This window comes from Carettochelys insculpta, chromosome 21, assembly GCF_033958435.1.
Source record: "Carettochelys insculpta isolate YL-2023 chromosome 21, ASM3395843v1, whole genome shotgun sequence".
Lineage (NCBI taxonomy): Eukaryota > Metazoa > Chordata > Testudines > Carettochelyidae > Carettochelys > Carettochelys insculpta.
Window position 1 is genome coordinate 11,007,916 of NC_134157.1, and position 14,061 is coordinate 11,021,976.

Sequence of the window (14,061 nt, forward strand, 5' to 3'; positions counted from 1 at the left end):
GTGAGGAGAGAGAGCGAGAGCGGGAGCATGAGCGAACCATGGCAGAGGCGAGACGCCAAGAGACCCCAGCTGCGGTAAGCGGGGAGAGGGCCAGACGGATCGGGGTGGCCAGTCACTTGGAGACGCGTGTGCTGGCCCAGTGTCAGGACACAGGGGACATGGACGAGTTCATTACCGCCTTTGAGCGAGCCTGTGAGTTGCATGAGGTTCCCCCAGATGAGTGGCTCCGGCACCTCACCCCCTTGCTGGGCCAGAAGGGCGCAGCGGTGCTCAGCCAGCTGGTGGGGCTGCAGCCTGGGGACTATGAACGGTTCAAACAGGCCCTGCTGCATAAGTTCGGGCTGACTCCAGAGATGTACAAAAAGAAGTTCCAGGAGGCGCAGAAGAGGCCAGAGGAAAACCATGTAGATACAACCGCCCGCCTGAAGCAATACTACCAGAAGTGGGCGTTCGGAATGGGAGCCCAGTCTGCAGAGGACCTGATCGAGCTGGCGGTCGTGGAGCGATTCTACGAGATGTGCGCACCTGACCTGAGGGTGTGGCTCGTGGACCGGAAGCCAGGGGACTCACATGATGCAGGGAAACTGGCAGATGACTTCACAAACAGCCGGGCCAGGTTTGAAAGTGAGCCCCACAAAGAGAGGGAGTCTCGGAGAGAGAGGGAGTCCCGGAGGGAGAGGGAGTCCTGGAGAAACCGAGAATCTCAGAGAGACCGGTCCCTAACTGTACGACAGAGGGGACCACCTCTTGGGCAAGCCCAGGAAAGAGGGGCCAGCCACCCACCCCCCAGAGAGCCAAACAGAGCCCGGACAGAGCAGCCGGCCCGAGGGACACAACAAGACCCAGGCTGTTACCGCTGTGGGCGAAAGGGGCATAGAGCAGCCCAGTGCCCCAAGCTCCCAGACAGGTTGAGCAGGCCGGGGGGTCATGGAGTCAACTGGGTGGGGTCCCAGAAGCCAGAGGGGCTGGCGGCCAAGGCGGGTGGTGCTGACAATGGGCACTCGGCTTGGGCCGAATCCGCCCCACAGACCAGCTCCTCAGGGGGACCAAATGCTCAGAGGCCAGTTTACACAGTGGGGGCGGCAATGCCTCTGTGGAGCAAGTGTCTCAAACACCTCGAGGTAGACGGGAAAAAGGTCACGGGGTTCTGGGACACAGGCGCTGACGTGACGCTGGCCCGACCCGGGGTAGTGGCACCGGGCTGCATGATACCCGATTCCCACCTGACGATAACAGGAATTGATGGGACCCCTTTCAAGGTGCCCATGGCGAGGGTGCACCTGAAATGGGGGAAGAAGGAAGGCCCCAAGGAAGTGGGCGTGCACAGCCATTTGCCGGCGGATGTACTGATGGGGGCTGACCTGGAGAACTGGCAAGGTGAACGCCCTCGTGCCCTGGTCCTGACCCGTAGCCAAAGAAAACGAGGGGTGCGCTCCCCAGATTCAGGGGTACAAGCCCAGCCAAAGTCACAGGGGCCAACCCTGAGAGAAAGGGGGCCCCCAAAAACCAGATCTCACAGGCCAGGGATGCTGGAGCCAGGCAGGGATGGGGAAGTAGCCTCCGCTCCTGCCCGAGCGGAAGAATTCCAGGCAGAGCAGCAGAGAGACCCCTCCTTGCAGAAGCTGAGGGAACTGGCCAGTCTCAGCCCAGCTCCACAGCTGGGGGAGGGCTGCAGGGAGAGATTCCTATGGGAAAAGGGATTCCTGTATCGGGAATGGGCTCCCAGACGCAAAGCGGAGGCATGGAAGGTCCAGAGGCAACTGGTGGTTCCCCAAAAGTACCGGCGCAGGCTGCTGTACCTAGCCCATGATGTCCCGCTCGCAGGACACCAGGGGATCCACCGCACCAGGAGAAGGTTGTTACAGAACTTTTTCTGGCCAGGGATCTTTGCAGCTGTCCGTCTGTATTGCCTGTCCTGCGATCCCTGCCAGAGGGTGGGGAAGAGCCGGGACAAGGGGAAAGCTGCCTTGAGGCCACTGCCCATCATAGAGGAGCCTTTCCAGAAAGTGGCTATAGACATAGTGGGCCCCTTCAGCAAGGCAACGCGTTCGGGGAAGAAATATATTTTGGTAGTGGTAGATTTTGCCACGCGATACCCAGAAGCAGTGGCCTTGACCTCTATCGACGCTGACACCGTGGCAGATGCACTGCTGTCCATTTTCAGCAGAGTGGGGTTCCCCAAGGAGGTCCTCACAGATCAGGGGTCCAACTTCATGTCGGCCCTACTGCAAAGCTTGTGGGACAAGTGTGGGGTCCGGCACACCTGGGCCACAGCCTACCACCCGCAGACCAATGGGCTAGTGGAGAGGTTCAATGGGACTCTGAAGCAGATGCTGAGAACCTTCATAAATCAATACCCCCATGACTGGGACAAGTACTTACCCCACCTGCTGTTTGCATACAGGGAGGTGCCCCAGGAATCCACGGGGTTCTCCCCGTTTGAGCTGCTGTACGGAAGGAGGGTACGGGGACCCTTGGACTTGCTCAGAGAAGAGTGGGAGGGGACGGCCTCCCCTGAAGGGGAGTCAGTGGTACAGTATGTACTGACCTTCCGGGAAAAACTCACCGAGCTCATGGGCCTGGCCAGGGAGAGCCTCTCCATGGCCCAAAGGAAGCAAAAGGTCTGGTATGACCGTAACGCCAGGGCCCGAGCCTATGCCACCGGGGATCAAGTGATGGTCCTTATACCTGTGCGGCGAAACAAGCTGCAAGCGGCCTGGGATGGGCCCTTCAAGGTCGTCAAACAGCTAAATGACGTGAATTACGTGGTGGAACTGTCGAACCGGGCCCACAGCCACCGGGTCTATCATGTGAACATGATGAAACCTTACTGGGACAGACAGAACTTGGTGCTGGCCGTGTGCAGACACTGGGAGGGGCAGGGGGATGATCCCTTGGTGGATTTACTCACAAGGACTGGAGCCGGCTCCTTGCTGGAGTCTATTCCCCTCTCAGACCAGCTGACCCCTGCCCAGCAGACGGAGATCAAGGAGGTGCTGCATTCGCATCAACAGCTGTTCTCGGACACGCCCGGACGCACTGACCTGGCTGTCCACCGGATAGAGACAGGCACCCACGCCCCTATCAAGTGTGTGCCATTCAGAGCCACAGGGAGGACGGCTCAGGACATAGAGCGGGAGGTTGAAGACATGCTGGCTCTGGGGGTGATCCAACCCTCGTCCAGCCCCTGGGCCTCTCCCGTGGTGTTAGTCCCTAAAAAAGATGGGTCTGTTCGGTTTTGTGTGGACTATCGCAAGCTCAACGCCATCACTGTCTCGGACGCCTACCCCATGCCCAGGCCTGATGACCTTTTAGACAAGCTGGGGGGAGCCCGTTACCTCACCACCATAGACCTCACCAAGGGGTACTGGCAAGTGCCATTAGACCAAGATGCCCGGCTCAAGTCGGCTTTCATCACCCCTGTGGGGCTCTACGAGTTCCTGGTCCTGCCCTTTGGCCTCAAGGGGGCACCCGCTACCTTCCAGCGTCTGGTGGACCAGCTACTGAAAGGGATGGAGAGCTTTGCCCTGGCTTACATGGACGACATTTGCATCTTCAGCCAGAGGTGGGAGGACCATGTGTCCCAAGTCAAGCAGGTGCTGGACCGACTCCAGAAGGCTGGTCTGACTATCAAGGCAGGGAAGTGCAAGGTGGGAATGGCTGAGGTGACCTACCTGGGCCACAAGGTGGGCAGCGGCTGCTTAAAGCCAGAGCCAGCTAAAGTGGAGGCTGTCAGAGATTGGCCAACACCCCAGACTAAGAAGCAGGTCCAGGCCTTCATTGGGATGGCGGGGTACTACCGGAGGTTTGTGCCCCACTTTAGCTCCATCGCAGCCCCCCTCACGGAGCTGTGTAAAAAGGGAAAGCCTGACAAGGTGGTCTGGACCGAGCAGTGCCAAGAGGCCCTCTGCGCGCTGAAGGAGGCTCTGGTCAGGGCCCCAGTGCTGGCAAATCCAGACTTCAACAAGCCCTTCCTGGTGTTCACCGATGCCTCAGACGTGGGGCTGGGGGCGGTGCTAATGCAGGTGAATGACAAAGGGGAGAAACACCCCATCGTGTACCTGAGTAAGAAGCTGCTGCCCCGGGAGCAGAGCTACGCGGCCATAGAGAAGGAATGTCTGGCCATGGTGTGGGCGCTGGGGAAGCTGCAGCCGTACCTGTTTGGACGGCGTTTCACCGTGTACACCGATCACTCACCCCTGACCTGGCTACATCACATGAAAGGGGCCAACGCCAAGCTCCTGCGGTGGAGTCTGCTCCTGCAGGACTACGACATGGAGGTGGTCCACGTCAAGGGGAACAACAACACCATAGCCGATGCCCTGTCACGCAGGGAGGGCCCCGAACTTCCCCGGGTCACTGGCTAAGTGACCCCGCTCAGTGCGGTCTGGAAGGGGGGAGAGATGTGATGGAGTGGGGGGTGTATGTGTGAGTCAGGCTGGATGTCTGAGGCAAGCAGCAGCTCCCAGTGGCTAAGGATGACCCTGGGGCTACAACTGGCAGATAACACCTCTGCCTGAACAAAGAGCAGGGAGGAGCTGAGCTGGGGTTTTTGAATCGGGGGCGGCAGTTAGAGGGAGGAAAAGGGAGAGCTGGAAGGCAGCCAGCCTGAGGAGGGGGAAGCTACACTCCAGAGGGGCACCCCTCGGGGTCTTCCCCCCAGGACAGGTTGGAAGGACTGTCTCGGGCTGCTAGGCTGTTGCTTCTGTGAGAAACTGGACATCTGTTGCCTAATAAACCTGCTGTTGTACCTGCTGAGTGAGAGTTTCTCCTGCCAGCGGACAGGGTGCAGTGCAGGGGGACCCCTGAACCCCATCACAGGGGGCACGTGCCCGAGGCTGGGCAGCTCCTGCGTTTGGGTACAGGCTGGCGAGTGGCTCCGTGGGAGAGAGCCCCGAAGGCTCGACAAGCTGGCTGCTGCGTGGGAGAGATGCACGGGAAGGACAGGCTGTTCTGCGGGGGCGGGGGGGGAGGGGGTCATGTCTTTTATATACAACAGGGAAACCCAGGGACATAGCAGGTCCCAGACCATGCTGGTGAGTCCCCGTCCCCACACAATGCAAGTGGTAGACAGCTGCTGCACCGGCTGCTTCTGAGCCAGCCAGCGCGCCACCAGGCACAGGCTTGTGAGCTGTTCAAGGGGCCGCTGCCCTGTTCCCTCCCACCGCGGGAGCGAGGCCCCAGCTGCGCAGGGGTGGGGGTATTGCACCAGTACAGCTGGGCTGGTGTCGAAAGGATTTACTGGTGCACAGTGTCCACTCTGGAGCAGCTGCATCAGTGCGACAACCCCAGTGTCGACCCACCGGCCGGGGTGAAATGGGAGCATCTCTTCACGCATCTGCCTTCTCTCCGGGTTTTCCCCTGAGGCCTCACTTCCCTGCGCTCCCCCTAATGTTTACATGGCTCTGTTCCATGGGCTCACTCTCCGTTCTAAGCACACCAGCCCTGCAAGGAAGTAAAGCCACACACCAGTCAGTCCTACTGGCTGCACCAGCTTCACTGAGGGGGGAATTGTCCCTAACTGTACCTTTAAGAACATGTAACTACCCACAGGTGAACTCAGACCTGGGACCTCTGTAGCTTAGTACAGGAGCCTCTGCAGTGTGAGCTAAGAATCAGCTGCCTAAGGCTGTAGCAAACTCATTGTTTCTCTCTGTAAAGGGTCTAGGTGTCGCTCCATGGAAGAGTGACTCACACCGGGTAGGTGTCAGGGTTACACTTACTTGGGTGGCTGCCCATCAGAGGGTTTAACTCCCTGCTAGAAAGGAAGCTGAAAGCTAATGAGCTCTGCCATATAGCAGCCCAGAGGCAGGTAGCTACAGGTGTGCAATGCGAGCCTTGTGGTTCCAATCTAAGTTGGCTGCGTCATAAGTTTGCAGGCCAAGATCACCCCGAATGACACCCGGGGTTTAGCTTGGCTCATCAGTGAGGTCAGCCCTACTCAGGTGGTCTGTAAGGGTGGAGCAGTGATTGGGCTGGGGAGGAGCATAATGGAGGCTGGGACATGCTACTTCCTCTCTGGGATCGGGGAAGCAGCCGAATTCTGGAGGTGAGCTCTGAAGTGTGCAAGAGAGCGAGCGAGTGAGCAAGCATCGCTCAAAGGGTTCCTGCCATAGGCGTGTGGCAGTGGACTCATTCACGCCTTGTACACTTCATCAGAAATTCAGGCTTTTAAACATCAGGCATTATTGCTGTCGCCAAACGTTTCATCTGCGACTAGTTTGGAGCTTTTACAGTTAGTTCATGAATATAATCTGACTGAACCTTATCCAGATTTGGAAATTGCTTTTTGTCTGTTTCTCTGCTTGCCAGTGACTGTGGCTTCTTGCAAAAGAAGTTTTAGTAAACTAAAACTGTTGGCCCTGTTTCCAGGTGAGTGCAGCAATGCAAGCTCGGGTGATTTTTCTCACAAGACTTGTGATACTTGGTGTGGTTCTTAAAGCCCCAGTTCTTGGAGTCATGTGATTTGGTGTGAATTTCCATGTTTGTTCTGGTTTGCTTAACAAAGTCAGATTTCAGCCCTCCAGGCTCCAAAACAAAACTTGAGATGTGAATCCAAGTGCAGCCTAATAGGTCAGAAACCAAAAGACAACAGGACCCTCACCATTTATTATTATTTGAAAAGTTTCATGACTTTGAAGGACTCCAGACTTCTTCTTCGGGGACCTGACTCCTGAGGCTCTCCCTTCACATCAGGCTAGAGGATTCTGCTGGTGCTCCCATTGACATGACTCGTGCTGGATGGATTTTTGCAGGATTGGGCAGCTTGGGGGCAGGTGCTACCTCCAGGCACTTCACCCTCCTGAGGTCCTGTCCCAGCACTACGTTGCTGTGATTCACTGGTAGCCAGGGAGGATAGGGAGTATTTTGTCAAGAGTCTCGCTGGATTCTCTTTTAAATCGAGGTTGACTACGTAGCTAAGGGAACTGCACTAGGGTTATTGTAACAGAGAGGAAGCCGTGCCAGTCTATACACTATCAAAACAAAAAGCAGTCAAGTAGCACTTTAAAGACTAGCAAAATGGTTTATTAGGTGAGCTTTCGTGGGACAGACCCACTTCTTCAGACCATAGCCAGACCAGACCAGACTCAATATTTAAGGCACAGAGAACCAAAAACAGTAAGCAAGGAGGACAAATCAGAGAAAGATAATCAAGGTGAGCAAATCAGAGAGTGGAGGGGTTGGGGGGGAGGTCAAGAATGAGATTAAGCCAAGTATGCAGACAAGCCCCTATAGTGACTCAGAAAGTTCCCGTCCAGGTTTAAACCATGTGTTAATGTGCCAAATTTGAATATAAAAGCCAGCTCGGCAGCTTCCCTTTGAAGAACGGTGCGATATTTCCTTTTCAGTAACACACATACCTTTACGTCATTGACAGAATGCCCCATTCCATTAAAATGTTGACCAACTGGTTTGTGGATCTGGAGTGTTTTGATGTCTGTTTTGTGCCCATTAACCCTTTGTCTAAGGGAGTTAGATGTCTGTCCAATAGGATTATTGTGAGGGTGTTCTCTGGTCTGTGGTACAGGGGAGAGCAGCCTAAATGATCACAATGATCCCTTTTGGCCTTTGAATCTGTGACTGGAGGCAAACTGCCCTCCCCACTAGGGCCGGAGCTGTGCCGTCAGTTGGTGCAGGTGCCAAGGGACTGGGGGAAAGGGCTGGAATCATGGCTGCCTGCCTGCGGGGAAGGGGGGCTCACTTAGATGAAGGAGTATGGGAAAGATGTGCATGTTACGGTTCCTGGGCCTCCACAGGCCACCAGGGCTCCCTCTTTCTGCTGGACACCTCCAGGCCGCTGCCCCATCATAGAAGCCCTGCAGCATGAGCAGCTCCCTAGCCAGGCAGGGCTGGGAGTAGCTTGCTATGGATTCTGCAATGCGACTGTATCGTCTTGAGGACACTGGGCTCTCAGCAGGGCCATGATGAGCTAATTTTGCACCTCAGGCAAGAATATAAAATTGCGTCCCCTCAAGTTTATATATTCATAGTAGTTATTTCATTGAAAAAGGGAAAATAATAATGCAATGTTTATTTATAGTTATGAGATTTGCATAAACAATCAATTAATACATATATATCTTAACACATATAATATAATCTATATATTAACACATATAATTATAAAATATCACCAGGTCAGGTGCTATTAGGTACTTGTTTGTAATTGTACTTTGCACACTTTTAATGAGGCAAACTCATCAATAGTTGCATTGAAATTAATATTATTCACTACCATGTGTTCTATGGACAAGATGGATGAATTTGATAATCTCTCCTGACCCATGGATGCTCGAAGGTAGTTTCACAAGAAGCCACAGTCACTGGCAAGCAGAGAATAGTTACAAGGTGATTTCCAAATTTGGATAAGATTCAGCCAGATTAGATTCATGAATTGACTGTGGAAGCTCTCATCTAGTTTCAGATGAAAAGTTTGGCGACAGCGCTAACGCCTGATGTTTAAAACTCTGAATTTCTGATGAAATTCCCAAGGCATTCAAATTGCCGTCATATTTAAATCTGCCTCTTTTTGAAGACTATCAGGTTTTCTATTTTATCAAAAGAATGTCTGCCTACCCTCAAACACAATACACAACTGATCAGAGCATCGTTCTCACGCTCCAGTTCTTAAACTTAAATACAATAGCCTTTACTGGCTCACACTCCTGCTTAAAACACTTCTCTTGAAAATTGGAAACACATGTTTAAGAGGTTGACACATTGACTGTACCAGGGACGTTATAGAGAAAACATCTTTTTCGAAATCGAACAAAATCATTGTTGCAAAGCAAGTTAATTTACTATACCTGTTTCAAAAAGATGCACCTCTAAGGAAACAGTGCCCCAAAGAGCCCTTGACCATCCTCGGTACAGGAAGGGGTGCTGACGTGGTGTGAGGCATGTGTGCAGATAGCTTACTAGCTCTTATCATAATTAATTTTCTATATTATTTTTCTGCGCCCCCTCAGCTATGCTCCTGAGGCAAGTGCCTCGGTTGGCACGCCCTTGTTACGGCACTGGCTGTATGGACGAACAAAACCTGTGGTCAAAAAGTGAGGAGAGATGGGCTGGACGTGTCCAGGCAGACATACAGCAGAGTATTGGAAGGGAACTTTGGGTTTCTCTTCTAGAGGGAAATTGTTCTGAATATTGCAGCCCTCGGCTGTCCTCACTGCTCCGGGCTCTGCGGGTGTCTCCCCAAAGTCCCGCTATCCTTCTCTGTCGTCCTTGGTTCTTGCCTGTAAACAACAGGCCCAGGGGATGGACTCTTACGGGCAGGTTGGCTCTTGCCTGCGGACATGTACTGGCACACTGGACCCCTGTGCCGCTGTGACCCCGTTGGCTTAGGTGCAGTGATGCCGTGCCAGGCAGAGTTCATCATTCGTTAAAGCCTCGCCATGGTGTTTCATTACCAAAAGCTCTTCCTCCCAGGCCCCTGGCTTGGAACGCTCCACCCCCGAAGACTTTGTCTTCTCCTCTAACCTGAGTCTTGGGAAGAAGAAGGCACTTCATCTCTCCCCAGCTATTCGGGGCAGCCCAGCTTCCCCCTCCTCCCACCAGCGAGTCATAGCCCCTTGCCTTCTCGGCTGCCACTGCGAAACGCTGCTGGAGAGCAGCGAGTCCCCCAGGCCAGGGCTGCGCAGTGGAGTCTGCCTGCTGCCAGGAGACATCACTCAGGGCTCCCAGCATCTTGGGGCTTGTGGCTAGCGATACAGAATCTTCTACAGAGCGCTGTGCCTGAGAGCACCATCCAAGAAGTGACTTGCCCACCTGGCTGAGCCCAGTATCCCAGAGGGGAAGCAAATGGGGCTGAAGAAGAGGAGGCAGGAGCTGGGAGTGGCCCCCCATGGCCTCAGCCAAGCTCTCCACCTGCCCTCCAAGGAGCAGGGCGTGTGGCTGCCTCAGTCTGCTCAAGCCAGGGCCTCTTGTCTGCTGCGGCGACGGTACACGCAGCCCTGGGTCACGAGGCCGGAACAGGTTCTGTAGGATGCTCCTCTGTCCCTGAGCTCCTGCTGTAACCAAGCAATGCTTATTAAATATGCAAAGGCAGCAAGTGCTGCTGCTCCGACAGGCAGGGCTGGATCGTTCAGGCTGGTGACTCGGTCTGTCCCTCTGCCCATTTCTGGCCGTCTCTGATTTCCTGCAGCTCAGTTCCTGTCCTGGGTGGGTTTTATCTCCTACGTTTTCTCTCTTGCTCTTGCTCTCTCTCTCTCCCCCTGCCTGGGTGGAAGAGGGGGCTGGTTGTCACAGTGACGTGCCACAGTCACTGAGACACTCTCAGGTAGGTGGCTGGGGGATTGCAGTTCTCTGGATCAGACCCTGTCGCATAAAGCAGCTAGAGGAAGGCTCTGAAGTGCGTGTGCATGTGTGTGTGTGTGTCCATCTGTCAGGTAATGGGACTGCTGGTTCAGATCTGTGGAGCTAGAGCTGCCGGTACGCTGAGAGCCTTCTTGGCTGGAGGGGAGGGGAGGACTCCTCCTCTGGAGTCTTCAGGTATGTCTTGAAATGCACCAGCTTCCAGGAAGCAGGTGCCTGCTTTCCAACCCGCCGGCGAGCCCCAGGGACCTGCACCGCTGCCCATCCCTCACTGAAACAGAGCAGGTTACTAGGGTGCTGTGTGTGTGGGTCAGCGCCGTTCGTGTGGGGGTAGCCGGGGTTGTCTGCAGGGGAGCTGGTGCATCCTGCTCCAAGGTGCAGAGAGATCAAACTCCTGGGAGCTAAGGGTAAGGGTGAGCAGTGGGAAGCACTAGTTAGTTGCAGGAGGGATGGGACGGGCCACTTCTAAAGTCAAACCAGCCCCTTCCCTAAGCCTAGGGCTGACCCGCCAGACCTCCCTGCACTGTCTGACCAGCTCTGTTTCCTTTCAGCCTGAAGAGCTTCTTTGCCCGGATCTCCTCGGAATGGCAGCAGGTGAGCGCTCCCTTGCCCTTCCTCTCCCAGGACACATCCCCTTCTCTCCACCCGTCTGTCTCCATCCTATTGAGGTTACGTCCAGTTGTCTAAGCCCAGAGCAATTGGCCTGAGCTCCAAGAGCAGAGTTAGGGTGTGGTGGGGGATGTTAGATTCAGAGTTCTGGCCCAGGGCCATCTCACCTAACCAGGCTCTGGTTTTGTTGTCACTTCCTTTATCCCCTCTTAGCAAGCCTGGCCCTCTGCGCTCCTCTGCCTCCTCTCCACTAAGATCCCCGCCAGAAGGAGGAGAGAACTAACCTTGAGCTAGGCACCTCCCTTCATCAGTTGGTCCGGGCAGCATCCATTTGTGATCCTTGCAGTGTGGATTTGCTGCTGCCAGGGTGTTTTCCTCCCTCCTCTTTGTGTTGCATGTGGCTCTTTGCCTGCTCTAGCCTGGAGGCAGTGGATCGCTTTCTGCTCTCACAGCCCTGTAAACAAAGGATAAACACTTGCACTTCAGTAGAGCCAATTCACGTTCCCATTGGAGTGGGAGAGAACAGCACCTGGCCCAGGGAATCTTCCTCCCAGGCCCCTGTGGCGGGTTCTGCGCTGGTGAAGGGTCCAGCCATAGGCTGACATCCCTAGAGACTAACTGGCCATGGCCTGTCCCCACACCAGCCTGCAGGGACTATTCCTGGACGAGAGGGGAGTTCAGTCCCCAGGGCCCAGTCGGTCCTTGCCAAGGGAGTCTATTAGTGCTGGTTATGATCAGCATTCCCTGTAAGCTGAGTGCTTGGGTGGCCACCCAGGAGAGATTCAGGTGCCGCCCAGGAGATTAACAGAGCGTCCACAGCCGCCCCCTGGGCAGCATGTGTTTCTACTGGTGTTGCACATCCACAAATGCCTTGGTGCACATAACAAAATTTATTCTGCACATGGAAAAATGAGAGGGAACTATGGTTATGAGGTGTCTTTTGTGAGGCCAGCTCTTGCTCACTGGGAACTGGCTTGAGAACAACTCAGCTTGTTTCTCCCAAGCCAATGAGAAGTCATCGAATAATGATGATGACTTTGTTTCTATCGGCCTGAGCCGATGACCGACTATACAACCTAGGACCAACCCCCGGGCCTAGCTATACACCTTTGTCTTTGGTCCCCATTACTGCAGGCTCTGCCAGGGGCTCACAGCATCCTCAGCAGGTAGTGAAGTATTCTCTGTTTGCCTGGTGGGACTGGTGTCACACAGGGAGGATGGGTAACAATTTTCAAGTGCACACAAGTCTCATGTTCAACAGTGGTGCAGACACTCGGGCATTTGCTTTTAGTGAAACTTGAGGCTGCTACAAGTGGGAGTCACTTTGGCAGGTCTATGCTAGAAACTTACATCAGCATAGCTCCTTCTCTCCAGGGTGGGCAAAATCCACAGCCCCAAGAGACGCAGCTGTACTGTCCTAACCCCTGCTGTAGACATGGCTAGCAAGAATAGTTCCATCGACCTAAATACCGCCCATCGTTGCAGCAAGCATCCATGTTTCAGCATTTTCGGCGTAGACAAAGCCTTTGAAAATGGGATTTAAGTTCCAAAGTTTCTTGAGCATTTTTGAAAATGTGACTTAGTGCAAACCTGTGACAGAGCCAGGAACTGACCCTGTGTGTGCCACGTGCCAGCCAGGGCAGTAATATAACCATCAAATCATCATTCCTGCAGCTCCCACTTCTGCGCTGATACTTGGAGCTCATCCCTGGTGTCTCAGACAGTGCTTGTGACCACAGCTCTGCCTCTCTCAACACAAGTGTCTTGGCACAGGCGGACTTGATCTGCCAAAGTGATCGAAAAGCCCCCAGCTGCCCAGGGCCAAGCTGTTCCCCATCTGCTCGGAGATGTAATTTTAGAAGGCGGTAATCAGAAGCCCTCTAACTGCTGGGAGCAGCAGACTCCAAGCCACAGCCAGCTCAGAGAACACCCTGCTTTATTTTTAGCACCTCTCCTTGGTCCTTGGGCCTCTCAAGACAGGCCCATTCACCTAGCTTGGAAATGTTCCAAAGCGTGTGGGGGGCAGGGGCTGTCTATCCGCTCCGGGCACTGGAATTGATGGTGACTTCAAATTAAATTGCCCTCTTCCAGAATGGCTGTGGCCCTCAGGGACCCTCGCTGGTGTGGAGCAGGGCTGTTGGCACTGACTGGGCCTTCCTAACTCTCCCTCACAATGTGAATTTGTGGCGGGGAGCTGGGATGGGGAGGTTACAACTTTTCTGAGAGGGTCAATTGTTTGTTGCTGTGCCCTGCCTCGAGTGTTTGGGAATCCTGGGATTTCCTACCATTTTCTCCCCTGTCTTTAATATACATCCAAAGCCTCAACTCGGTGCTGTGGGATGGGTCCCGGGTGACACCGGTGCAGGTGCCATGTTTGGGCGGGGGGGACATGGCTGTAGGGTTCTGTGGTGTCAGGCTGTTCTCTGAGAGGTGCCACTGAGAGCTGGTGTCTGAATCCATTTACACCAGCCCCGCTGCTCCAGGAGTCACTCCGGATTGGCCCTGGCCAGCTGAGATCAGAATCTTTGCCCATTGGCTTCTATGAAGTGGCTGCAGCTTGGCTCCAGCCGTATCCTAGCAACCATCTCCGCGGCGATGTGTGTTAGCTCTGACCACAAGGCTCCAGCCTGGCCCAGCAGTGAAGGGAGGCTTCTGGCTCAGGCATCAAAATGTGCTGAGCGGAAACTGCTTGGCAAAGGCGGGGGGGGCGCTCGAGGAGAGCAGGAGCCGACGAGTCGGGGAGATGGGGACAGAGTGCTCCTGCCTGGCTGCCTCGCTGGAAAAGGCTGGCAGAGGTACCCTGGGGGGCCGTGTCCCCAAAGAGCCATCCCTGCATGGCCCACTGCTGTGTGTGCTCTGCACCCCTTTAGCCCTAGGGACCTGGGGCTGGCTGCCAAGTCGCCTCCTCCAGGCAGCCGTGGCAGAGCCCCGGGGGAATTGGTGGGGAGGGCTCAGTCCCGGCGGGGTGGAGGTTTCCTTCCTGCGATGGCTCCCTCACTCCCAGGCTGACCCGCTCCTCTGCTTTTCCTTCTCCCGCAGAAAAACTGAAGAACAGCAAAATCATCTTCGTGGTGGGTAAGTCAGCCGGGGGCTCGGGAAAGCCAGGGAGTTGTGAGCGGCGCTTTCAGTCCTGAC

At 54.8% G+C, this 14,061-nt stretch overlaps 1 protein-coding gene across 3 annotated transcripts in view; it reads left to right on the top strand.

Annotated features, from left to right (window-relative positions):
* Positions 1–14,061, top strand: part of AK1 (adenylate kinase 1) — a 50,453-nt gene that overhangs the window by 27,543 nt on the left and 8,849 nt on the right. For all 3 annotated transcript variants that reach the window (XM_075015527.1, XM_075015529.1, XM_075015530.1), the window contains 2 exons: positions 10,869–10,911; positions 13,966–14,001. In XM_075015527.1, coding sequence (XP_074871628.1) covers positions 10,869–10,911; positions 13,966–14,001 — 79 coding nt within the window. The remainder of the gene's footprint in view (positions 1–10,868; positions 10,912–13,965; positions 14,002–14,061) is intronic.